At 44.5% G+C, this 25,779-nt stretch overlaps 1 protein-coding gene across 5 annotated transcripts in view; it reads right to left on the bottom strand.

The window, feature by feature from the left end:
* eda (ectodysplasin A) overlaps positions 1–25,779 on the bottom strand; it is a 191,377-nt gene that overhangs the window by 22,926 nt on the left and 142,672 nt on the right. For 4 of the 5 annotated variants that reach the window (XM_033030182.1, XM_033030181.1, XM_033030178.1 and 1 more), the window contains 4 exons: positions 24,340–24,363; positions 19,006–19,185; positions 9,155–9,189; positions 2,498–2,549 (listed from right to left, as the gene is read on the bottom strand). In XM_033030182.1, the coding sequence (XP_032886073.1) occupies positions 2,498–2,549; positions 9,155–9,189; positions 19,006–19,185; positions 24,340–24,363 (291 nt within the window). The remainder of the gene's footprint in view (positions 1–2,497; positions 2,550–9,154; positions 9,190–19,005; positions 19,186–24,339; positions 24,364–25,779) is intronic. The other variant, XM_033030183.1, reaches the window with a different exon arrangement.

A 25,779-nucleotide genomic window follows, 5' to 3' on the forward strand; every position in this document is an offset into this window, starting at 1 on the left:
TATGTGGAATACCTTTAAGAACTAGTACATATCATGGTTGCGAAGGAACCGCAGCTTGTCTACCTAGTACATATCATGGTATTATTACATAGAAGGGTACAGTACATGAACAGGCCTTTTGACTTACTATGTAAGTGACGAATCTTGATAGAAAGATAAACTAATCTAATTTGCCTGCACTTGATCCATACCCCACCCCTTTCCCTGCTTAACCACGTGGGATTATGGTACTTTGCTGTGCATAGACAATCCTGTGTAATTAAGAGGCTGCGTAGAATAAAGGATGAATTCATAGTCATACATCACAGAAATAGGCCCTACTGCCCATTGAGTCCACACTGGCCATCAAAAAACTTACATTTACACAAATACCACCTGAACCCATTTTATTCCCTCCTCTTTTCTATTAACAACTTTTCTATTAAAAACTTTTTAGTTTTGTTTAGTTTTGAGATACAGCGCGGAAACAGGCCCTTCGGCCCACCAGGTCCACGTCAACCAGCGATCCCCGCACATTAACACTATCCTACACCCACTAGAGACATTTTTTTTACATTTACCAAGCCAATTAACCTACAAATCTTTGGAGTGTAGGAGGAAACCGAAGATCTCGGAGAAAACCCACGCAGGTTACGGGGAGACGTACAATCTCCGTACTGACAGCACCCGTAATCAGGATTGAACTCAGGTCTCTGGTGCTGTAAAGCAGCATCTCTACCATTGTACCACTGTGCCCCATACCTTATTCTGAACTCTACTTCATTTGATAAATCTATTACTGTATTTTGTTTACATGTCTTCAGATTTTACCACAATCTTTCAACCATTTAGCATTTGTTTTATATTTGTTATATCTATCACTAACATGTATGTTGCTTACTTTCTGAACTATGCTGTTTATTCTCTGAAAGACATTGCAACCAAATGTATATGACAAACTAATCGGATACAGAATATTGTGCATAGATTCATAGAGTGATACAGTGTGGAAACGTGCCATTCGGCCTAACATGCCCACACCATCAAGTCCCAGCTACATTGGTCCCACCTGCCTGCCAATTCTGGAGTATGGGGTATAATTTTGGTCACCTAATTATAGGAAGGATGTCAACAAAATAGAGAGAGTACAGAGGAGATTTACTAGAATGTTGCCTGGGTTTCAGCAACTAAGTTACAGAGAAAGGTTGAACAAGTTAGGGCTTTATTCTTTGGAGCGCAGAAGGTTAGGGGGGGACTTGATAGAGGTCTTTAAAATGATGAGAGGATAGACAGAGTTGACGTGGATAAGCTTTTCCCACTGAGAGTAGGGAAGATTCAAACAAGGGGACATGACTTGAGAATTAAGGGACAGAAGTTTAGGGGTAACATGAGGGGGAACTTCTTTACTCAGAGAGTGGTGGCTGTGTGGAATGAGCTTCCAGCAAAGGTGGTGGAGGCAGGTTCGTTTTTATCATTTAAAAATAAATTGGATAGTTATATGGACGGGAAAGGAATGGAGGGTTATGGTCTGAGCGCAGGTATATGGGACTAGGGGAGAATTGCCATGATCATATTGAATGGCGGTGCAGGCTCGAAGGGCCGAATGGCCTACTCCTGCACCTAATTTCTATGTTTCTATGTTTCTATGTAATACGTGTTCGGCACGGACTAGAAGGGTCGAGATGGCCTGTTTCCGTGCTGTAATTGTTATATGGTTATATGGTTATTTGGTCCATATCCCTCCAAACCTGTCCTATCCATGTACCTGGGTACACAAAAATGCTGGAGAAACTCAGCGGGTGCAGCAGCATCTATGGAGCGAAGGAAATAGGCGACGTTTCGGGCCGAAACCCTTCTTCAGACTCACTATCCATGTACGACCACTATCCATGTACCTGTCTGTTTCTTAAACATTAGGATAGTCCCTGCCTCAACTACCTCCTCTGGCAGCACGTTCCATACACCCACCACCCTTTGTACGGAAAATTTACCCCTCAGATTCCTATTAATCTTTTTCCCCTTCACCTTAAACCTCCTGTGTCCTCAGGTCCTCGATTCACCTACTCTGGGCAAGGGACTGTGCATCTATTCCTCTCATGATTTGATACACCTCCAGAAGATCACCATCCACTGCTCGAAGGCATAGAGACCCAGCCTACTCAACCTCTCCCTAAAGCTCTAACCCTCTAATCCTGGCAACATCCTTGTAAATCTTCTCTGTACCCTTCCCAGCGTGGTATAGAGAATGTTTTTTTTTAACCTTATGTGCATTATAAAGGTTCCATCACAACATTTCAGGAGGGATATCATGAACACTATTCAGTGGCAACGAGTCGCGACATGAATCATGACATATAAAATATCCAATAGGTTAATTTTTTAAAATATATTATGAAACATTTTTTAAAGCACAATAGAGAACAATCGCAGTGACATTTATATGCCTTGTAGCTGCATTGTATTAGCCAATTACTGACGTATGTTATTCATAGTAATATTACTTGAATTTAAATCTTACCTTGTTTGACTTGAATGACCGAGTCATGACCCTGGAGGTGGACAAATTCCATCTACAAGCAATAATAGGAATGTTACATTTGGAAAAACTAAACCAAAGATCCTACCAGCTCAAACACAGCAATTGAAAACAGGAAAGTCTTACAACAAAGCTAACAAGGAAAATGCATTACAGATCAGTCAGCACTGTAAATCAGAAGGGTAAGTTTATCTTTTGGGAAATGAAATTGTGCTGCACTCAATTCCTTTTGATTAATCAAAACATCACACGCTTTTCAGTTAATTTAATTCCTGCCTGACAACATATGACATTAATCTTTACTTTTCGGTGTTAGTGAGCCACTATACATTTTATGTGCTGGTTTTGCATAATTCCTATATACATGCAGTTTTTCACTTTGAAAAATTAAGACATTTTTGAACACAGTGATTCAAGCAGAAATCTGATATAACCATGTCTATTGGCAGGAACTACAGTATATGTTGAATGGCTCTAAGATTGACCCAGCTCTAACAGCTTCACATTTTGTTCGTGTTATGTGCCAAAATCAGCAAGAGTTCCTCACGGATATTATTGTTGTGGAAGTGAAGGAAGGAGATAAAAGCGACTCGCAGATCAGTGTAGATTGAGTTAAACTGTGAAATGGGCTGGAGTCAACAAATAACCTTCTTGCCTCTTAGGTTCTTTATAAAGATACAAAAGAAGGCCATTCGGCCCAATCAGCATTTCGATTCTTGTAGCAGGTCATAAGTTCCAGTCACACCAGCAGTTCAGTTAATGCCCATCTCACCTGTCAGTACTCACAAGCTCAACAAGACTAGACAAAGGGTCAGTACTCAAAAGAGTAGAGAATGACATGGCAATGAAGAGTAGGTCCCCATGACAATAGTCGCCTTTCCTTGTCAATATGTCTACTTTGGTGTCCAATAAGACAGTCTATTCCATTTATAGCATCACCTCATGCCCATTTGCTCAGTCTTTCTGGGGGGTCTTGCTCTAAACGTTGCTTGAGGGACCCCTCCTCTGAGTCAATTAGTCAATAGACAACAGGTGCAGGAGTAGGCCATTCGGCCCATCGAGCCAGCACCGCCATTTAATGTGATCATGGCTAATCATCCCCAATCAGTACCCCGTTCCTGCCTTCCCCCCATATCCCCTGACTGCGCTATCTTTAGGACCCCTATCTAGCTCTCTCTTGAAAGTATCCAGAGAACTGGCCTCCACTGCCCTCTGAGGCAGAGAATTCCACAGACTCACAACTGTGTGAAAAAGTGTTTCCTCATTTCCGTTCTAAATGGCTTACTCCTTATTCTTAAACTGTGGTTCTGGACATTTGAAAGCAAGAGGCATTGAAGTGAAGTTTGATCCAGCGATCACCAAACAAGCGTTTGTGAACACTGAGCAGTAAATAAGTTAAATAGCTTGTCAAGAACCCTCATTGTATCTGAGATTGATGGCAGATGAACCAATAGCCTTCCCAATCCGTGATCTTTACCCCTTATTCTTATACTGTGGCCCCTGGTTCTGGACTCCCCCAAAATCGGGAACATGTTTCCCGCCTCTAGGGTGTCCAAACCGTTAATAATCTTATATGTTTCAATAAGATCCTCTCATCCTTCTAAACTCCAGAACGTACAATCCCAGCCGCTCCATTCTTTCAGCATATGACAGTCCCGCCATCCCGGGAATTAACCTTGTAAACCTACGCTGCACTCCCTACAATTAAACCCCTTACAACAAATTTGTCCAACGCCGTGCATGTATAGCTCAGATGCACTGACTCAGGTGTCCCATGCACATCGAAGTCTTGTCATCATGAGAACATTGGCAGATGTGGGAAAGATCTGAAGATGTCTGAAGAAGGGTCTCGACCCGAAACGTCACTTATTCCTTTTCTCCAGAGATGCTGTCTGACCCGCTGAGTTACTCCAGCTTTTTGTGTCTATTGTGGGAAAGACCTGATCTATTGAGACAACAGGCAAAGATTTGGCAAACCCAAATAATGTATGACTGATGTATATGATGTATATGAAACGTTTTTTTACTATAATATGTAACTATATTTTATAATATGTCTACTTCTAATAAAAAAAATTTAAATAAAAAAAAAAAGATTTAGCAAACCCAACCGGCTTAATACCTAAGCACCAAATCTCTGAACCTCCCACATTTACTCACATGGAATATGATCGATGGACAAGCAGCTCGCCAGCAACACTGTTGTCATTTGGCAATGCTACTCTAAACTAGAAATCCTTTTCACAGCATGTTCGGTATTACCGCACCTTTGGGTTTCTGGGTGAAAATTCTTCTGCACTTCCCATGGCTCTCTGCTTTTCTACCTAAGACTGTATTTTCCCAGCGACAGCCAGGTACCTTTCTTGTCTGTACAACTCACATTGTTTTGTGCTGTGTTTACCCACTGAATCGTCTGGATCGCATTAATATTGCCTTCCAACATATATGACGGAGTATGAAAGGAATGATTATGTGAGAAATGCTGGCCAATTGTTGCCTGTGGTCCAGACTTGGCACAGCAAAAATGGTTCGGTCAGCTAGCTACTGTTCCAGGCAGAGTATTATTCCACTGTAACACAAGCATTTGCAGAGGCTGACATCTCGCTATTGTAATTCATACTGTTTGGTGGCCAACAACAACTATTGTTGTTCCATTTCAGCGAACACAGGGAGCCTGCAATCAATTGTTTAAGTTTGTGCGCAGCGACATCAACATCTGGAGCACCCAGAGGAAATCTACATGGTCGCAGTGTGAACAGTCAAACTCCACACAGGCAGCACCTGAGGTCAAAGTTGAACCCGGGTCTCTTGCAACTCTACCAGCTGCGCCACTGGAGGGAAAGAGATGGGGTTTCCCCTGATGATCACATTTAAGTGAGCCCCATTACGAAATAGGCATTTATGATCTTTAGATGATAGATATAGAGTTACATCGACAAAAAGCGTGGAAATGGGCTCTTCAGTCTAACTTCCCCACACCGACCAACATCCCCCATCTGCACTAGTCTCACCTGCCTGTGTTTGGCCCATATCTCTCTAAACCTATCTTATCCATGTACCTGTCCGAATGATTCTTAAATGATGTGATAGTCACGCCTCGACTACCTTCTCTAGCAGCGCGTTCCATACACCCACCACCCTTTGTGTAAAAAAGTTACCCCTCAGGTTCCTATTAAATCTTTCCCTCCTCACCTTAAACCTGTGTCTTCTAGTTCTTGATTTCCCTACTCTGGGTAAAAAAACTGTGCACTTACCCTATCTGTTGTCCTCATGATCTTATAAACCTCTGTAAGATCACCCCTCATTCTCCTGCGCTCCAAGGAATAAAGTCTGATCCTGCTAAAAAATATCCCTATGGCTCATGCACTCGAGTCCTGGCAACATCCTTGCAAATCTTCTCTGCATCCTTTCTAGCTTAACAACATCTTTCATAAGGTCATAAGTGATAGGAGCAGAATTAGGCCATTTGGCCCATCAAGTCTATTCCTCCATTCAATCATGGCTGATCTATCTCTCCCTCCTAACGCCATTTTCATGCCTTCTCCCCATAAACCCTGACACCCGTACTAATCAAGTACGGGTTTCCTATGACAGGGTGTCCAAAACTGAACACAATATTCTACATGTGGCCTCACCCTAGGGCAGTCTTGACAACCCTGCACTTGATCATGTTATTACATTCACCATCCTAACACACACATGAGAAATATCTGAGCAGGAGTGGAGAATTGGCTTCACCTGCAGACCTAGAACTCAATGTAGGTCGGTGCTCACAACAGGGCAAGGGAGGGCATTGCAATTAGCTTGACGTATTTGTTCTTCATGCATCATCTTGCTCAAGAGCCCAGTGACCTCTAGCCAGGCCTCAGCTGGCTTCATTTTAACACCTGTCTTCCTGAGATTATGAAGAGTGGCTTTAAAACACACAGATGACAGCACCGAGACGGATCACGCTAACCCCTCCAGTGAACTGAGGCACTGGACCATCTGTTAGATGTCAACTTGACCTGGCGGCAACACATCACTTGAGAAACTAAAAGACATATCTTGATCGGCCTTTCATGGCGTAGAAAGAAAGCAAAGTACAGCAAATACAAAGAAAAATGCCTTAAATTGAATGCCTTTATCAAATGGCCAATAGTAAGTCTGAAACTGCGGAATATACAAGGAATATCACTGTTCTTTCTTATATGAAATTAGTTTAGGCTATCTTAATCCAGATCCTTAAAGGAAAGAGAAGCAGTAGCAGCAACCTTTGTTTATACGGTTCCTTAAACTAGTAAAAGCATTACAATTTATTTAAAGGAAGGTTGCGTAATATTTCGGCAGATGGTCATAAAGTTGGTCGGAGATAGGCTTTCAACTGGAGGGAAGGAAAGTAATGTTATCGTATAGAATAAACCCATCGGTGGTCGAGACATTAAAGTTGACGATGGCAAGGTGTTGTGATTGGAGAGGTTAGCATTGAATGTGGAACAGCAAGATTCCAGCAGGATTTATAAACAAAAACATGCATTTTAAATTTGAGGCATTGCTGAGTAGGGACCAACTGATTCAGCAAAGCATTCAACAAGGTGCCGCATGGTAGGCTGCTCTGGAAGGTTAGATTGCATGGGATCCAAGGAGAGATGGCTGAATGGATAGAAAATTGGCTTCATGGAAGGAAGCAGAAGGCGATGGTGGAAGGTTGCTTTTCGGACTGGTGGCCTGTGACTAGTGGTGTGCCTCAGGGTTCGGTGCTGGGGCCGTTATTGTTTGTCATCTACATCAATGTTTTGCATGAGAACGTACATGGCAAGATTAGCACGTTAGCAGATGATACAAAAGTGGGTGGTTTTGCAGATAATGAAGATGGATGGCAAACATTGCAGCAGGATCTAGATCGATTGGCCAGGTGGGCTGAGGAATGGTTGATGGAATTTAATACGGAGAAATGTGAGGTGTTGCATTTTGGGAAGTCTAACATGGGCAGGACCTGCACAGTGAATGGTTGGGCTCTGTGGAGTGTTGTAGAGCAGAGGGATCTAGGAATGCCAGTACATAGTTCCTTGAAGGCACATTGGCCTTCATCAGTCAGAGTATTGGGTATAGAAGTTGTGAGGTCATGTTGCTGTTGTATAAGACGTTGGTGAGGATGCATTTAGAGTATTATGTTCAATTCTGGGCAGCATGTTCCAAGAAAAATGTTGCCAAGTTGGAAAGGGTACAGAGAAGATTTACGAGGATGTTGCCAGGACTCGAGGGTCTGAGTTATAGGGAGAGGTTGAGTAGGCTGGGACTCTATTGCTTGGAATGCAGGAGGATGAGGGGTGATCTTATAGAGGTTTATAAAATCATGAGAGGAATAGATTGGATAGACACTTGCCCAGAGTAGGGGAATCGAGAACAAGAGGACATAGGTTTCTGGTGAAGGAGGAAAGATTTAATGGGAATCTAAGGGTTAACTTTTTCACACAAAAGGCAGTGGGTGTACAGAATGAGCTGCCAAAGGAGGAGTTGAGGCAGGGACTATTGCAACATTTAATATACAATTGGACAGGTACATGGATAGGATAGGTTTGGAGGGATATGGACCAAATGCAGACAGGTGCGACTAATGTAAATGGGTAAGTTGGTCGGTGTGGGCAAGTTCGGCCGAAAGGCCTGTTTCATGCTGTATGACTCTATGAAGGTCAGAAAAAGCACGTACAGAGAAGATGGGTGGTCAAGATTTGAAGGAAGGCTGCTCAATGGTACAGAATTTTAAGTGAGAAGTTAAACAGGGAAAGTTAAGCCAGAGTTGGGCATACACAATGAACAGTAGGGCCCTGGGGGCGTGCTATTCAATAGAGAGACTTTGGGGTAGAAATACATGGTTCCCAAGAAGTGGCAACACAGATAGGCCGAGTGGTGAAGAGACAAATGAGGTGCTTGCTTTCTTTGGCTGAGGCATTGATTAAAGCAATTAGGACATCATGTTGTACAATGTTAGTTAGGCCGCACTTGGAGTACTGTATGTCGTAGCGGGCACTAAAATGTAGGAAAGATATGATTGAACTAACGAAAATGCAGAAAAAGTTCACAAGGATGTTGCCTGGACTGGACGGCTTGAGTTATATGCAAAGATTTGATAGGCCTGATCTGTTCTCTCTGGAGCAAAAGAGGCTGTGGGATGACATGATAAAGGTATATAATATGATGAGAGGTTCAGATAAGGTTGACAGTCAGGGCCTTTTTAACCCGAGATGGAAATGTCAAAGACTAAAGGGCAGAGCTGCAAGATAAGAGGGGGGCAAGTTTAAAGGAGATGTGCAGGGCAAGTTTTGTTACATCGAGTGTGGTGAGTGCCTGGAACACACTGACAGGGGCGATGTGTGGAGGCAGATACAATAGTGGCATTTGGAGCTTTTAGATAGGCAAATGGATATGCAGGAAATGGAGGGATGCAGATCATGTGCAGGAAGATGAGATCAGTTAATCTTGGCATCATCTTCAGCACAGACATTGTGGGCCGAAGGGCCTATTCCTGTGCTGTACTGTTCAATGTTCTATATTTCCTGTGTTAAATCCTTTAACCAGTAGCATGACTTTGCTTCTGCTGGTCTTGACACACATCCACATAAATAAAAAGGGTCAAGTCAACTGTGTACAAGTACTTACGGATGTCTGACTGTCTGCAGGTTTGTCTGAAGTGCCTGAAAAATAAAGTTACATGGAAATAAATAAAATAAATAAATAAATGTATACAGAATCATGACATACAAAATCATCTAAAATTCATTTCCAACACGGTTAAGTACACGAAAGGACACAGTGCTGGGGTAACATGGTAGGTCAGACAGCATCTTTGGAGAACATGGATAGGTGACGTTTTGGGTTGGGACCCTTCTTCAGACAGAGCCGGAAGAAGAGTCCCGACCCGAAAAGCCACTTATCCACGTTCTCCAGAGATACTGCCTGATCCGCTGAGTTATTCCAGCACTCTGTGTCACTGTAAACCAGCATTGACAGTTCATTGTTTCTACTGGTTAAGTACACACATTATTTCAGGGAGCAGATTTCAACCCTGCTCGCCCAGCTGATCAAATTCTGGAGACTTAGATGGCAAAGATTTGCTCATATTGCACCATTTCTCATTTCCGAACAGACCCTTCGGCCCATCGAGTCCTTGTCAACTACCTCCTCTGGCAGCTTGTTCCATTTGTGTGAAAAAGTTACCCCTTGGATACCTATTAAATCTTTTCCCCTTCACCTTGAACCTATGTCCTCTGGTCCTCGATTCCCCTACTCTGGGCAAAAGACTCTGTGAATCTAGCCGATCCATTCCCCTCATGATTTTGTACACCTCTATAAGATCTCACCTCATCCTCCTGCGCTCCATGGAATAGAGACCCAGCCTACTCAACCTCCCCCTATAGCTCACACCCTCTAGTCCTGGCAACATCCTCATAAATCTTTTCTGAATCATTTCAAGCTTGACAACATCTTCCCTATAACATGGTGCCCAGAACTGAACACAATATTCTAAATGCGGTCTCACCAACGTCTAATACAATTGCAACATGACTTCTATACTCAATACTCTGACTGAGGTCAAAGTGCCAAAAGCCTTTTTGACCACCTTATTTACCTATGACTTGACCTTCAAGGAACCATGCACTTGTACTCCTAGATCCCTCTGCTCTACAACACTACCCACAGGCCTATCATTTACTGTGTAGGTCCTGCCCTTGTTCGATGTCCCAAAATGCAACACCTCACACTTCTCTGTATTAAATTCCATCAACCATTCCTCCGCCCACCTGGCCAATCGATCCAAATCCTGCTGCAATCGTTCATAACCATCTTCACTATTTGCAAAACCACTCACTTTTGTATCATCAGCAAACTTGCTGATCTTGCCCTGTATGTTCTCATCCAATATTTGATGTAGATGACAAACAGTAACGGGCCCAGCACTGAGCCCTGAGGCACACCACTAGTCACAGGCCTCCATTCTGAGAAGCAACCTTCCACCATCACCCTCTGCTTGCTTCCATGCAAGAGCGGAACTCGCTATCAAAACATGGAGGGGACCGGGGGACACAATTTTTTGGTGGCCATGCGCGCATGCGCACACACACACACACACGCGCGAGGCTTCGGAGGCTCAACCCAGCACTAAATGCAGCTCAACTCTGCCTGTCTCACCAGGTTAACTACAGCCCTGTCTGGACTGACGGGGCACCAGAGCTGCTTCTCCGCGCTGGCCATATTTCCCGTAAGTCCAGGAAGGGCTGTAGGCTCACCTGGCGGGACAGGCGGAGTTGAGCTGGGTTTAGCGCTGCTTCTCTGCGCTGGCTGTGGGCCTGGGGGCACCGCGCCCGTCTGACTCCCGACCAAAGATCCTATAGCGGAGGATCTTTGCTGCCGATCTCTCTGGCCACCCGTGGGGGGGGGGGCACTCGGCACAGCGGCGGAGAGCCGGCCGGGATCGATCCTGGCTGCGGATGAGGCGCAGGTTTGTGCCACGTCTCCCTCCTCCAATCACCGCACTCTATCATGTCCCGCCCCCATTGCCTGCTGACCGACATCTCTCTCGTCCAATCGGCGCCCTCGATCATCAGTCCCACCCCCACTGTCTCGCGGAAAGTGGAGATTACACCGGGTTTTAAAATCCGGATTACAAAAACTCGGGGGGGGGGGGGGGGGATGCCCCCCACCTCTCAAAACATGGGAGGGATGTGTCCCCTCTGTCCCCCCCCCACCCCCCCGGGTTTTCCGCCCCTGCTTTCATGGAGCCAATTTGCTATCCATTCAGTTATCTCTCCTTGGATCTCATGAGATCTAACCTTCCAGAGCAGCGTACCATGCGGATCCTTGTCGAACGCCTTACTAAAATCCATGTACACAACATCTACAGCTCTGCCTTCATCGAACTTTTTTGCTCACGTCTTCAAAAAATCATTCAGATTTGTGAGACATGACCTTCCACGTACAAAACCATGCTGACTGCCCCTAATCAGCCCTTGCCCATTCAAATGCCTGTCTAACCTATCCCTCAGAATACTCTCCAGTAACTTACCAACTACAGATGTTAAGCTCACCGGCCTATAGTTCTCAGCATTGTCCCTGCAGCTCTTCTTGAAAAGAGGCAAAACATTTGCCACCCTCCAGTCTTCCAGCACCTGTTCTGTATTTCAGGACGACTCATATATTTCAACCAGGGCTCCCGCAATTTCCTCTCTAATTTCCCGCAATGTCCTCGGATATATCTGATCAGCTCCCGGAGATTTGTCTACGTTCAAACACGACAGTACCTTCCGTACTTCTTCGACGGTAACCCTGACTGCTCTCATGACACTTCCAGTGACTGCTCTAATTTCCTCCGTCCTACTGTCTTTCTCCTCACTAAATACAGAGGAGAAATACTAATTGAGGACCTTGCCCATCTCCTGTGGCTCCACACAGAGGTGGCCGCTTTGATTCCTGAGAGGTCCCACTCTCTCTCTTGTTACCCTTTACCCCCCTATGTATTTATTAAATCTTTTGGGGTTGTCTTTTATGCTACCCGCAGAGCTATCTCCCGGCCCCTTTTTGCTCTTGTGATCTCTTTTTTAGTTTACTCCTTGGTTCCCGAAACTCCTCCAGGGATGCACTTGATCCCAGCTGCCTTTACCTGTTGTCCCATTCATCCTTCTAATTTTTGACTAACATCTCGACTTCCCTCGTCAGCCAAGCTTCCTTACGTTTGCCTGCTTTGCCCTTCACTCTAACGGGGACGTACACATCCTGAGCTTTCTTCAGCACACTTTTAAAAACATCCCACTTGGCCGATGTTCCTTTCCCCTCAAATAACCTGCTCCAGTCAACTTGAGTGAGACCTTCTCCCATACCTTCAAAGTTGGCCTTACCCCAGTTGAGCATTTTAACACGTGGACCCTCTCCGTCCCGATCCATAACTATCTTAAACCTAATCAAACTCTGGTCACAAAAGGCTCCTCCACACACACTTCATTAACTTGCCCTTCCCAATTTCCCAATACTAGATCCAGCGTTGCCCTCTCACGTGTGGGGGCCTCTACATGCTGTTTAAGAAAACTCTCCTGAACACTTTTGAGGAATTGTATCCATCTAAACCCTTCACGCTATGATTTTCCCTGTCTATATTGGGAAAGTTAAAATCCCCTACTACAACAACTTTATTTGACCTGCAGCTGTCTGCAATCTCACGGCACATTTGTTCTTCTAATTCCCGTTGACTATTCGGGGGTCTGTAGTACACCCCCAACAAGGTGACCATTCCTTTCTTGTTCCTCAGCTCCACCCATATAGCCTCACTAGATGAACCGTCCGTAATGTCACCTCTGAACACAGCCGTGACATCCTCCTTCACCTACAATCCACCTCCCCCTCCTCTTCTTCCCTCACCCCTGACTCTCCTGAAGCTCCTGTACCCCGGAACATTGAGCTGCCAGTCCTGCCCCTCCCTTAACCAGGTTTCAGTCATGGCTACAAGGTCCCAGTCGCTCGTACCTATCCATGCCCTGAGCTCATCTGCCTTACCCGTCAGGCCCCTTGCATTAGAATACGTGCAGTTTAAACCAACCCTCCTTCCTCGCTCTCTGGCTTTTTACCTATTCTGTCCACTAACCTTTCCCACACCACCCTCCATACCAACTTCTAGCCTCTCACATGCCCCTGTCCTGCACGAGATCCCACCCTCTGCCAATCTGGTTTAAACCCTCATAAGTGCTCTTCTAATGACATCTTTCTATGCACTATCTACTAATCAAGAATCTATCTCTCAGCCTTAAAAATATCCACTGACTTGGCCTCCACAACCTCCTATGGCAAAAAATTCCACAGATTCACCACCCTCTGGCTAAAGAAATTCCACCTCATCTCCTTCCTAAAGGAACGTCCTTTAATTCTGAGGCTACGACCTCTTGTCTTAGACTCTCCCACTAGTGGAAACATCCTCTTTACTTCCACTCTGTCCAAGCTTTTCACGATACAGTAAGTTTCAATGAGGTCCCCCCTCCTTCTTCTAAACTCCAGCGAGTACAGGCCCAGTGCCATCAAATGCTCAGTATATGTTAACCCACTCATTCCAGGCATCATTCTTGTAAACCTCCTCTGGATCCTCTCCAGAGCCAGCATATCCTTCCTCAGATATGATGCCTAATATTGCTCCATATACTCCAAATGCAGCCTGACTAGTGCCTCAGCATTACATCCCTGTTTTGTATCCTCTTGAAATAAACCTAGCATTATTTCACCTTGTAACTCTGCCACTCTCACTCTAAATCGATGCCCTCTAGTCTTTGACATTGCCACACTGCGAACAAAGTTCTGACTGTCTACCCTACCTATGCCTCTCATTAATTTATATCCCCTAATGTGAGGAAAGACATTCTTGCCATAGAGGGAGTACTGAGAAGGTTCACCAGACTGATTCCTGGGATAGCAGGACTTTCATATGAAGAAAGACTGGATAGACTCGGCTTGTACTCGCTAAAATTTAGAAGATTGAGGGGGAATCTTATAGAAACTTACAAAATTCTTAAGGGGTTGGACAGGCTAGATGCAGGAAGATTGTTCCCGATGTTGGGGAAGTCCAGAACACGGGGTCACAGTTGTAGCAGGTACAGGATACAGAGTTGGATGATCAGCCATGATCATATTGAATGGCGGTGCAGGCTCGAAGGGCCGAATGGCCTACTCCTGTACCCATTTTCTATGTTTCTATAAATTTCTATCAAATCTTCCCTCAGCCTCTAACACTCGGTGGTGCGACACGGTGGCGCAGTGGGCAGCACGGTGGCGCAGCGGTAGAGTTGCTGCCGTACAGCACTTGCAGCGTCAGAGACCCAGGTTCGATCCCGACTACGGGTGCTGTCTGTATGGAGTTTGTACGTTCTCCCCGTGACCGCGTGGGTTTTCTCCGAGATCTTCGGTTTCCTCCCACACTCCAAAGACGTACAGGTTTGTAGGTTAATTGGCTTATGATTGCATACATGGCATAAGTGTAAATTGTCCCTAGTGTGTTTAGGCTTGTGTTGATGTGCGGGGATCGCTGGGCGGTACGGACTCGGTTGGTCTATGGGCCTGTTTCTGTGCTGTATCTCTAAACTAAACTCTGTGAAAACATTCCAAATTTGAGCAACCACTTCTTGTAGCTTTGTCATTGCTTGGTCTAAATGCAGGAGTTCCTTCATTAGAACCATAGAAAATCCAAATGGTGTCACTTCACCTTCTCAAGGGCATTAAGGGATGAGTACTAAGCACGTTGGTGATGCCCATGAGTTTTAGAAGCAGAATTTGTCTTCACTCTTACTGCAAGGACAATTTGTTATGCAACATTAAGGGTTTTAATTTCTGTCACAACCCTATTCACACATTCTTTCCATGTTTGGTGAGTTATTTGTCCAAAATATGTTCAAACCATGACCATTTGCTCCATGGAACATCAACTTTAATTGCTGTGAATTGCAACAGATTCACCTGTCTTTTGGTTTGATGTTGAATACATTAAATTGTGCCCAGATTTTCCAAAAGCTAAACTGCTCCTAGGCACATCAGCAAAGGGTACAAAGTGCTGGAGTGACTCAGCGAGTCAGGCTGCAGCATCTCTGGAGAAAATGGATAGACAACGATTTGGGTTGGGACCGTTCTTCAGACTGATTGTAGCCAAAATTGAGGGAGCTGGAAAAAAGGCGGGGGCGAGGTCAGGTGTGATGGGTGCCCACAAGTGAGGGGAGGGGTGAGTGCACCAAGGCCAGAGATGAAGAGGAGGCAAAAGCATGTGAGATAAGAGAAGCAGAGGCATGCATAGTGAGGCCAAAGGAAGGGATGTAGGTGGATGAGGATGGGGGGAGAAGGATAGTAGATGCACGTTGTGGCCTGAAGGGCCTGTTCCAGTCCGGTGCAGCTCTGTGTGTAGGAAGGAACTGCAGGTGCCAGTTTAAACTGAAGATAGGCATAAAATGTTGGAGTAACTCAGCGGGACAGGCAGCATCTCTGCAGAGAAGAAAAGGGTGACATTTCGTGTCAAGACCCTTCTTCAGACTAATCCGAATTTTCTAGTCTGAAGAAGGGTCTCGACCCGAAACGTCACCCATTCCTTCTCTCCAGAGATGCTGCCTGTCCCGCTGGGTTACTTTTTGTGTCTATCTACGGTTTTCAATCTTCAATACTGCTCTATGTTCTATAAGGGGACAGCGGTCCATTCTGTAGATAGGTGGACAGTAAGCTACTGAAAGTGTTGCTTCCATTTGGAAGCGAGGGGGGAGAAAAATGAGGGTGGGGGTGTTGTTAGTTAGTTAGTTAACTAATTTTGGAGAATTCAATGTTTGTTCCATTGGGTTTGTAAGAATGTGAGGTGCTGTTCCTCCAGTTTTTGTGTGGCCTCACTCTGACAATGGAGGAGGCCCAGGATAGAATGTTCTCTATGGTGAATGGGAGTTGAAATGGCTAGCACCACGGCAGGCCGGAAATTAGGCTGAGCCACTGGGAATTTCTGACTGACTGCTGCAGACGCACCAATCTCTCTCCCAGATTCCCATGTGGAGTCCTGTTCATTCCCTTCCTAGCATGACCATCTTTAGGACATAGAAAGGAAACATTTCAGCTCATCGACACTAGGCTGACCTACAGAACAAGCGCATCCGCTCACTGATTTGCTGTGGCATGAGGTTCGGCATAAACATTGTGGGCCGAAGGGCCTGTCCCTGTGCTGTACTGTTCCATGCCATCTATCCTCCCCACATTCCTATCTGGTGTCCCCAGATTGGACCGCACAATAATGCTGACAGTGGGGTTTGGGAATTTACAGTGATCAATTAACCAATCAACCGTATGTCTTTGGGATGAGGAGGAGACCAGGGCACCCAATCGAACCGCACACAATCACAGGTAGAAGGCACAAGTTCCACACCGACTGCACCAGAACTCAGGGCTGAAGCTCAGATTGGAACGCGAAGCAGTGGGGCAGCAGTTCAACTGACCAAACCACTGCCATGCATTTCATTTCATTTTAATAGGTGTGAATGTAAGTGTACCGGAATGAAAAAAAAACTAACCTGCCAACTTTAAATGAGAAACGAATGTCGACTGAATGGAAACATTTTGTCTCCCAGCTACGAAGGTTTAATAAAACAGTTTATCTGTTTCTCAGCCGAGATATCTTTACACGCTGAAAGCTCATTATTTTTGGGATGCGCTTTTGCCAGGCATCGAGTTAGCTTTCACGTCTGACAGAAATAACGGAAGGTCAGAATTATTTTTTACTTCTAGAAATAGTACAGCGAGTTATGTTGTGCCCAGGCAGCCATGGAGTCATCGAGTGATACAGCATGGGAACAGGCCCTTCGGCCCAACATGCCAACGTGTCCCATCTACACTAGTCCCACCTGCCTGTGTTTGGCCCACATCCCTCTAAACCTGTCCTCTCCATGTACCTGTCCAAATGTTTCTGCCTGGTGGTGAAGTGATAGAATGGGCTTTCAACAATCTGTTCACTTACTGCTACCATTGCAGAGGTCAGGTGAGGTGCCGATTGATGCTTAGTGGTGGGGTACAGGCGGAAATGGAGGGGAAAGTCCAATTATATTTGAAGACCATCTTACTGATGAAAGCACACTAAATGACGGTGCAATGCAATAGAGCAATAACTAATTCAATACAACCCACCAGTGTTACCACTCAGCTGGAATAGTATGTTCTGTTTTAGGCACAATACTGAAAGGAAACTCTGCTTTAAAGAGCGTAGATAGAGAGTGAGTTACTAGACGGACAACAGGTATGGGTGTCTTCAGCTATACAGAAGTATTGGGAAACTGGGATTCCTTCCTTTGGAGCACAAAAGATTTTGGAAAAGATGTGGTAGATGGACTTTACTAATATCGACTGTTAACAACAATCTTTGCTTTAAGGGTCTCCCATCTTTACCGATTGAATTATACAACTACCTTCAGGCTGCAACAACTTGAACAGAGTTCCGCGACTTAAAGGATCAGATGGGTAGAGATCCTTTTATTTTGTGCGACCCGGGTTCGATCCTGACTACGGGTGTTGTCTGTACGGAGTTTGTACATTCTCCCTGTGACCGCTTGGGTTTTCTCCAGGTGCTCCAGTTTCCTCCCGCACTCCAAAGACGTACAGGTTTGTAGGCTAATTGCCTTGGTAAAAATTGTAGATTGTCCCTATTGTGTGTAGGATAGTGTTAGTGTGCACGGATCGTTGGTTGGTGCGGACTCGGTGGATCAAAGGGCATGTTTTCGTGCTGTATCTCTAAATTAGACATCAGCTGGCTATACCAAGGGCATGAAACTACCCTTCAAGAAAAACTTCCACGCAAATAAAGACACATTTCATCCTGGTGGTTTAGAGCAGTGCTTCTTAGTGAATGGTTCACCCAAGGACGAATGAAATTATTTTGGGGTGAATGAAACTAGAGGGGTGAATGAAGGGTGAATGACTTAATTTATTCAGATATTTATATAATTTTTCTATACTTAAGAAAGGCATTGCCATTAAAGTGGTTAGTAAGCTCTTATTGGTTTTAATGGCAGTGGAGCTGGAAACTTGATTTTTTTTTTCTCTCTACCTATGGTTTTCTAATTTCAAAGTAGCGGGATATTTCCCAAATTTACTGTAATATAACCTTTTAGAGAAGACCAGACGAGCTAGTGGGATCATAAATTTATGAATGGCAACACTGGAGGATCGCCGTAGGCAACTGTTGAGCTGTAACTTTCTTTGTGTAGCAATTTAGCGAGCAAACTTGATATTTGGTGATATTGTGAGCTTTCGTCGGGGATAGTTTTAGATAGTTATATTAGTTGGATACTAATATATTAAATCACATACTCCATGGTTTTTGAGCTAGTTTTCCAAGTAAAAAACTGCAGTAATCAAAGCCTGAAAGGGTAGGATGACACATTACAATTTTACATTTATACTAAACCAATTAACCCACAAGTCTTTGGAGTGTGGGACGAAACCGAAGATCTCGGAGAAAACACACGCAGGTCCACGGGGAGAATGTACAAACTCTCTACAGACAGCAACCGTAGTCAGGATCGAGCCTGGGTATCTGGCGCTGTAAGGCAGAAACACTACCGCTGTGCCACAATGCAACACACAGGTTATTCAAAAACATTCTGAGAACCACCAATCTGCACCATGTCAGTTTCCAAGAGGAGAGTGGCATTGACTACTTTTTTCTATTTTTAAGGCAGAGATAGATTCTTGATTAGTATGGGTGTCAGAGCTTATGGGGAGAAGTAAGGAGAATTAGGCAGGAAAGGTAGATCAACTATGATTGAATGGCAGAGTAGACTTGATGGGCCGAATGGCCTAATTCTACTCCTCTCACTTACGACCTTATGACCTTAGTTAAAGGTTTATATTTTTCTCCCCAGACAAGTTAGGGAAGTACTGGTGACCTCTTGTAAGTAAAACTTGCAATGTCCCCAATACTTTCATTCATGATGGATGTCTGCTTCGTCCAATTATTGGTCACTTACCTGGTGGTCCCGGTGGCCCTGGAGCTCCAGGTTGTCCAGGTGGTCCAGCTGGTCCAGGTGCGGACATCACCGCTGTTCCTGGTATTCCGGGGATTCCTGGGATTCCCGGGGGTCCCTGTGGTCCTGGAGGTCCTGGGGGGCCCTGGGGGCCTTGTGGCCCCGGTGGGCCTATCCTTTTGCCTGCAACATAATAAAGCATAGCGTTACCATGAAGAGCAAGGACGGGCATCAGTTATAGGCAGGGCTGCCAACATTGGGTGAGAGTTGGGAGTGAGAAATAGCGAGAGACCAAGCCCGGGGGGGGGGGGGGGGGGGGGGGTGGGGGGGTGGGAGGAGGGTGACCCCTCCCATTGGTACGGAACATTTGCATTTTTCAGCTTGAAATTGTGCAATATGGTGCATACTGCAGCGAGTCTTATAACTTACACTTGAATGCAATATATATGCTTTAAATTGGATTGGAGCATTTTTGAAAGGGGGGTGGCTGAAAGGGGGATCACTGATCACTGGCCTTGGGGGTACCCGGTGAGGGAGTGGAGCAACCGAGTGGGGAGAGGGTGTGGAAGAAGAGTGTCCCCCCTCCCAGGGTAGGAACTTTTTGAAATTTGATGTATTAAAATCATGTTTTAGTGCATTGTAGAAGTATGATTTGAATGTTTTTTGTTTGAAGTATTTTTAAGAGGTAACTTTTTAAGGGGTAACTTTATCCACACAAAGGGTGATGAGTGTATGGAACAAGCTGCCAGTGGAGGTAGTTGAGGCAGGGACCATCCCAACATTTAAGAAAAAGTTAGACTGATACATGGATAGGACAGGTTTGGAGGTATGGACCAAAAGCAGGTAGCGGAGCTGGGATATGTTGGCGGGTGTGAGCAAGCTGAAGGAAGAGAGTGCCAAGTTTAAGCTCTTCTGGCCCAAGGCTAGTTGTATCATTAAACATTCCCCAATTGAAATGAGGCCAATGTTACACACACTATGTTTCATGCCTGAAGCTCCCATGTGTAAACGATTTACAAAAATCAAGACAGAAGAGTGGGCCAAAAGTTTTATGACCCAAGCTTCTTACCAACTTTGGAAAAATAAAGTTTCAGATATCATTAAACATTAGCACTTGGGAAACATCTACAATTTGTTCCTACAACTAGTTATGGCAGCAATGTTTTTCAAGGGAAAAGTACCGCGTAATGAAAAAAAAGATTTTTTTCCTTAAATAATCACATCCAATATGATTATTTATCTTCTGAAGTCTCATTGACTTCTTAATTCTCTCACTTTCTCTGAAAACAATTGTTTTAAAACTCACTTCCTCAACCAAGAAGTGATCACTGATAGTTAGTATGGATTTGTGTGTGGGAAATTATGTAGCTCAAGGTTTTTTAACTGGGTGGCAGAGATGATTGGTGAGGGCAGGATGGGACCACCTTGTCTATGTGTACTTTTGCAAAACTGTTGATTAGGTCTCACATAACAGGTTGGATTTAGTTTAGATCACATGGGGTCCAGGGCGAGCTGGTCAATTGGATACAAATTGGCTTGGTGTAAGGAGTCGGTGTAAGAAACATATAAGATAACATATAAGATTGTTAAGGGCTTGGACACGCTAGAGGCAGGAACCATGTTCCCGATGTTGGGGTAGTCCAGAACTAGGGGCCACAGTTTAAGAATAAGGAATAAGCCATTTAGAACGGAGATGAGGAAACACTTTTTCTCACAGAGTGGTGAGTCTGTGGAATTCTCTGCCTCAGAGGGTGGTGGAGGCAGGTTCTCTGGATGCTTTCAAGAGAGCTAGATAGGGCTCTTAAAAATAGCGGTGTCAGGAGATATGGGGAGAAGGCAGGAACGGGGTACTGATTGGGGATGATCAGCCATGATCACATTGAATGGCGGTGCTGGCTCGAAGGGCCAAATGGCCTACTGCACCTATTGTCTATTGTCTATTGAGTCATTCATAGGGTGGTGGTGGAGGGTTGCTTTCCAGATTGGAGGCCTGTGAACATTGGTGTTGCATGGAGATCAGTGCTGTTGTTAGTGCAGGTGGCGCAGCGGTAGAGTTACTGCCTTACATTGCTTGCAGCGCCAGAGCCCAAGGTTGGATCCCGACTACAGGTGTTGTCTGTACGGAGTTTGTACGTTCTCCTCGTGACCACGTGGGTTTTCTCTGAGATCTTTGGTTTCTCCCACACCCCAAAGACGTACAGATTTGTAGGTTAATTGGCTTGGGTTTGTATACTTAGTATAAATATAAATTGCCCCTAGTGTGTGTAGGGTTGTGTTAATGTGCGGGGATCGCTGTGCTAAACCAATCAACACTAACAATCTGGATGAGAATGTTGCTGGCATTATCAGTGAGTTTTTGGACAACACCAAAATTAGTGGTGTGGTGATAATTAAGAAGGTTATGTAGGTTATGAGGCTGCAGAAATGATTTGCGAGAGTGTAAGTGTGACTGGGGACTTGAGTTGTAAGGAGAGACTATTTTTCCCTGAAACATAGGCGGCTGAGAGGTACCTTGCAGATATGCATAAAATCATAAGTGGCAGAGATTAGAAACAAAGAAACATAGAAAATAGGTGCAGGAGTAGGCCATTCGGCCCTTCGAGCCTGCACCGCCATTCAATATGATCATGGCTGATCATCCAACTCAGTATCTTGTACCTGCCTTCTCTCCATACCCCCTGATCCCTTTAGCCACAAGGGCCACATCTAACTCCCTCTTAAATATAGCCAATGAACTGGCCTCAACTACCTTCTGTGGCACAGAATTCCAGAGATTCACCACTCTCTGTGTAAAAAATGTTTTCCTCATCTCGGTCCTAAAAGATTTCCCCCTTAAACTGTGACCCCTTGTTCTGGACTTCCCCAACATCGGGAACAATCTTCCTGCATCTAGCCTGTCCAACCCCTTAAGAATTTTGTAAATTTCTATAAGATCCCCCCTCAATCTTCTAAATTCTAGCGAGTACAAGCCGAGTCTATCCGGTCTTTCTTCATATGAAAGTCCTGACATCCCAGGAATCAGTCTGGTTCCCAGGAATCAGGTGAATGATCACAGTCTTTTTTTCCCCAGGGTAGGAGAGTCTCAATTTAAAGGGCATAAACCTAAGGAAAGAGGGGAAAACAATTAAAGGAGACCTGAAAAGTGCATTTTTCACACAGAGGGTGGTGGGTATGTAAAATGAGCTGTCAGAAGAAGTGGTAAAATTACAACGTTGAAAAATACATTTGTACAGGTTTGGAGGGGGTACAGGCCAAATGTAGGTCAATGGAGACACAAGAGATTGCAGATGCCAGAAACTGGTGCAACTGGGGAAATGGGGCTAGTTTGGGTCGGCAACTTGATCAACATGGATGAGTTTGGCTGAATGGTCTGTTTCTGTGCTGTTTAGCTAGTAGCATCACAGAATTAACTGACTGGGAGATTAACAACAGCATAGGTACCATAAAAGTTCTTGAATTAGAGTAAGTTGGGATAAAAGACACTGGAATGCTGATTCACAATCCTCGCTAGAAATAGAGTGCAAGGCAGTCAGGCGAGAACATGGGCTGGGTTAAAGAGGAATCACATAACCTCATGTGCCCTTATTGCCTTGGCTCGCACACAAAGCATTAAACGTCCCATGCACAACATGAGTCAGTACCCTCAGGGAGCGGGAAGAAAATAAATTGCACAGAAGTGTATTGGCAGACTGTGGGAGCTTAATAATTGTATTATTTGTTCTAATTACAAATGGGAATGTTAAGTATTCCCTTCTGATAAAACATCATCGTCTCTGCTGGAAAGCAGCCACATTGAGAAATAACATCACTGTCAATGATAATGGGCTCTGGTATATGTTTTGATATATTATTATTCTGCCACAGAGGGCAGTGGAGGCCAATTCACTGGATGAATATAAAAGAGAGTTAGACAGAGCTCTAAGGGCTAGTGAAATCAAGGGGTCTGTGGAGAAGGCAGGCATGGGTTACTTATTGTGGATGATCAGCCATGATCACAATGAATGGCGGTGCTGGCTCAAAGGGCCAAATGGCCTCCTCCTGCACCTATTTTCTATGTTTTCCATGTTATTTATGCACAAAGCAAATTTGGGCAATTTTGCAGATTACATAAGGATTATATTCTGCATTTTCTCAAATTGGGGTAAGAAACCTTCCTTGGCTGCTATTCAGTTATTTTATCTCCGGCTTAGGTCTGTGTACTATAGGGAGAAGTCTACTCCAATCTCTTGTGATATTATCTGGATCAATACAAAATAAATGCCTCAAACCTCTATAACTGTTCTTCTATTTATATTTCCTCACTCTCTAACTTCAGGAAATGATCAATTTCTGCTCTGGAGGCTAATACTGAATTTGCATCCTACTTATTCAGGTACAAAATAATTCCGCATGATTTACAGTTCTTTGGATAATTGCCTTAAATCTCAGGTCACTGGCCATTCCTTCACAGAAAAACAGTTCTCAATTATTCCTATCAAAACCTGCCCATGGTTCCACAACCTTTTCTGTTTAAAGAACAGCATTCATTTTGCACGCTTCTAGGAACAAAATTCTGTCTTTCAACCAGCTACTGAAATCTGCACCATCCTCTGCAGTGCCATCAAACTGCTCAGCACTGTTAAAATGATGCGTATCTCTTGCGCAGAACAGGTGCACAAAGTGGACTTGAGTGGAAGGCATAGCTTGAATTACGACGATCATAAGATCAAGTGATAGGAGCAGAATTAGACCATTCGGCCCATCAACTCTACTCCACCAGTCAATCATGGCTGATCTATCTCTCCCTCCTAACCCCATTCTCTTGCCTTCTCCCCATAAACTCTGATCAAGAATCTATCTACCTCTGCCTTAAATATATCCACTGACTTGGCCTCCACAGCCGTCTGTGGCAAAGAACTCCACAGATTCACCACCCTCTGACTAAAGAAATTCCTCCTCATCACCTTCCTAAAAGAACGTCCTTTAATTCTGAAGTTATGACCTAGACTCTCCCACCGCTCTATCCAAGCCTTTCACTATTCAGTACATTTGAATGAGGTCCCCACTCATTCTTCTAAACTCCAGCGAGTACAGGCCCAGTGCCAACAAACGCTCATCATAAGTAAACCCACTCATTCCTGGGATCATTCTTGTAAACCTCCTCTGGACCCTTTCCAGAGCCAGTACAAAATTGCTCACAATATTCCAAATGCGTTCTTACCAACACCTTATAGAGCCTCAGCATTACATCCCTGTTTTTGTATTCGGACATTATGAATGTCAGGTGAATTCTGACTTTAGTTTCAGAGTTCCAAGCTCTGTGCTGATTATCTCATGGGATAACTATTTTAAGCTTACCTTTTCCTTTGCCTTTGCTTTTACCTAGAAAAGAAAACAAACATCAAATCAGAAAGAGAAGTTTTGTTTAACAGACTTTATATTACAATTCCAATGGATCTATATTTAGCTATTTGATACTTACAAATAAAAATGCCTCTTTCATTTATATGATCACTTTCTAACACCCTTGACCATTGATATGCTACCATCTGTGATGTGTGTGTGTCATGTGATAGGAGCAGAATTAGGCCATTCGGCCCATCTACTCCGCCAATCAATGATGGCTGATCGATGTCTCCCTCCTAACCCCCCCCCCCCCCCCCTACCCATTCAACTGCCTTTTCCACATAACCCCTGGCACCCTTATTGATCAAGAATCTATCTATCTCTGCCTTAAAAATGTGTGTGTTTGTGCAAGTGTGTGTGTATAAATATAAATATCTGAGCTCTTGTCATTTTGTCCGGATTAAAAAGGTGAGCAGGACCATCATTTGCCGGAAAATCAGTGTTCAACCTGAAAAAATGTGTATATATACAGGTGAACCTACAGTGCATTCAGAAAGTATTCAGACCCCTTCACTTTTTCCACATTTTGTTACGTTACAGCTTTATTCTAAAACTGATTAAATTCTTTTTTTTAAATCATCAATCTACACACAATACCCCATAATATAAAAGCGAAAACAGGCGTTTAGAAATGTTTGCAAAGTAATTAAATAGAAATAACTGAAATATCACATTTACACACGTATTCAGACCCTTTACTCAGTACTTTGTTGAGGCACCTTTGGCAGCGATTACAGCCTCAAGTCTTCTTGGATATGACGCTACAAGCTTGGCACACCTGTATTTGGGTGTTGATGCACAGCTATTTTCAGGTCCCTCCAGAGATGTTCGATTGGGTTCAAGTCCGGGCTCTGGCTGGGCCACTTAAGGACATTCACAGGCTTGTCACGAAGGCACTCCTGTGTTGTCTTGCCTGTGTGCTTAGGGTCGTTGTCCTGTTGGAAGGTGAACTTCCGCCCCAGTCTGAGGTCCTGAACGCTCCGGAGCAGGTTTTCATCAAGGATCTCTCTGTACTTTGCTCCGTTCATCTTTCCCTCAATCCTGACTCCTCTCCCAGTTCCTGCCGCTGAAAAACAACCCCACACCATGATGCTGCCACCACCATGCTTCAATGTAGGTATGGTATTGGCCAGGTGTTGAACGGTGCCTGGTTTCCACCAGACGTGACACTTGGCATTCAGGCCAAAGAGTTCAATCTTGGTTTCATCAGGCCAGGGAATCTTGTTTAGGTGTCTTTTGGCAACCTCCAAGCGGGCTGTCATTTGCCTTTTACTGAGGAGTGGCTTCCGTCTGGCCACTCTACCATAAAGGCCTGATTGGTGGAGTGCTGAAGATATAGTTGTCCTTCTGGAAGGTTCTCCCATCTCCACAGAGGAACTCTGGAGCTTAGTC

Source organism: Amblyraja radiata, chromosome 12 (genome assembly GCF_010909765.2).
Source record: "Amblyraja radiata isolate CabotCenter1 chromosome 12, sAmbRad1.1.pri, whole genome shotgun sequence".
Taxonomy (NCBI): Eukaryota; Metazoa; Chordata; class Chondrichthyes; order Rajiformes; family Rajidae; genus Amblyraja; species Amblyraja radiata.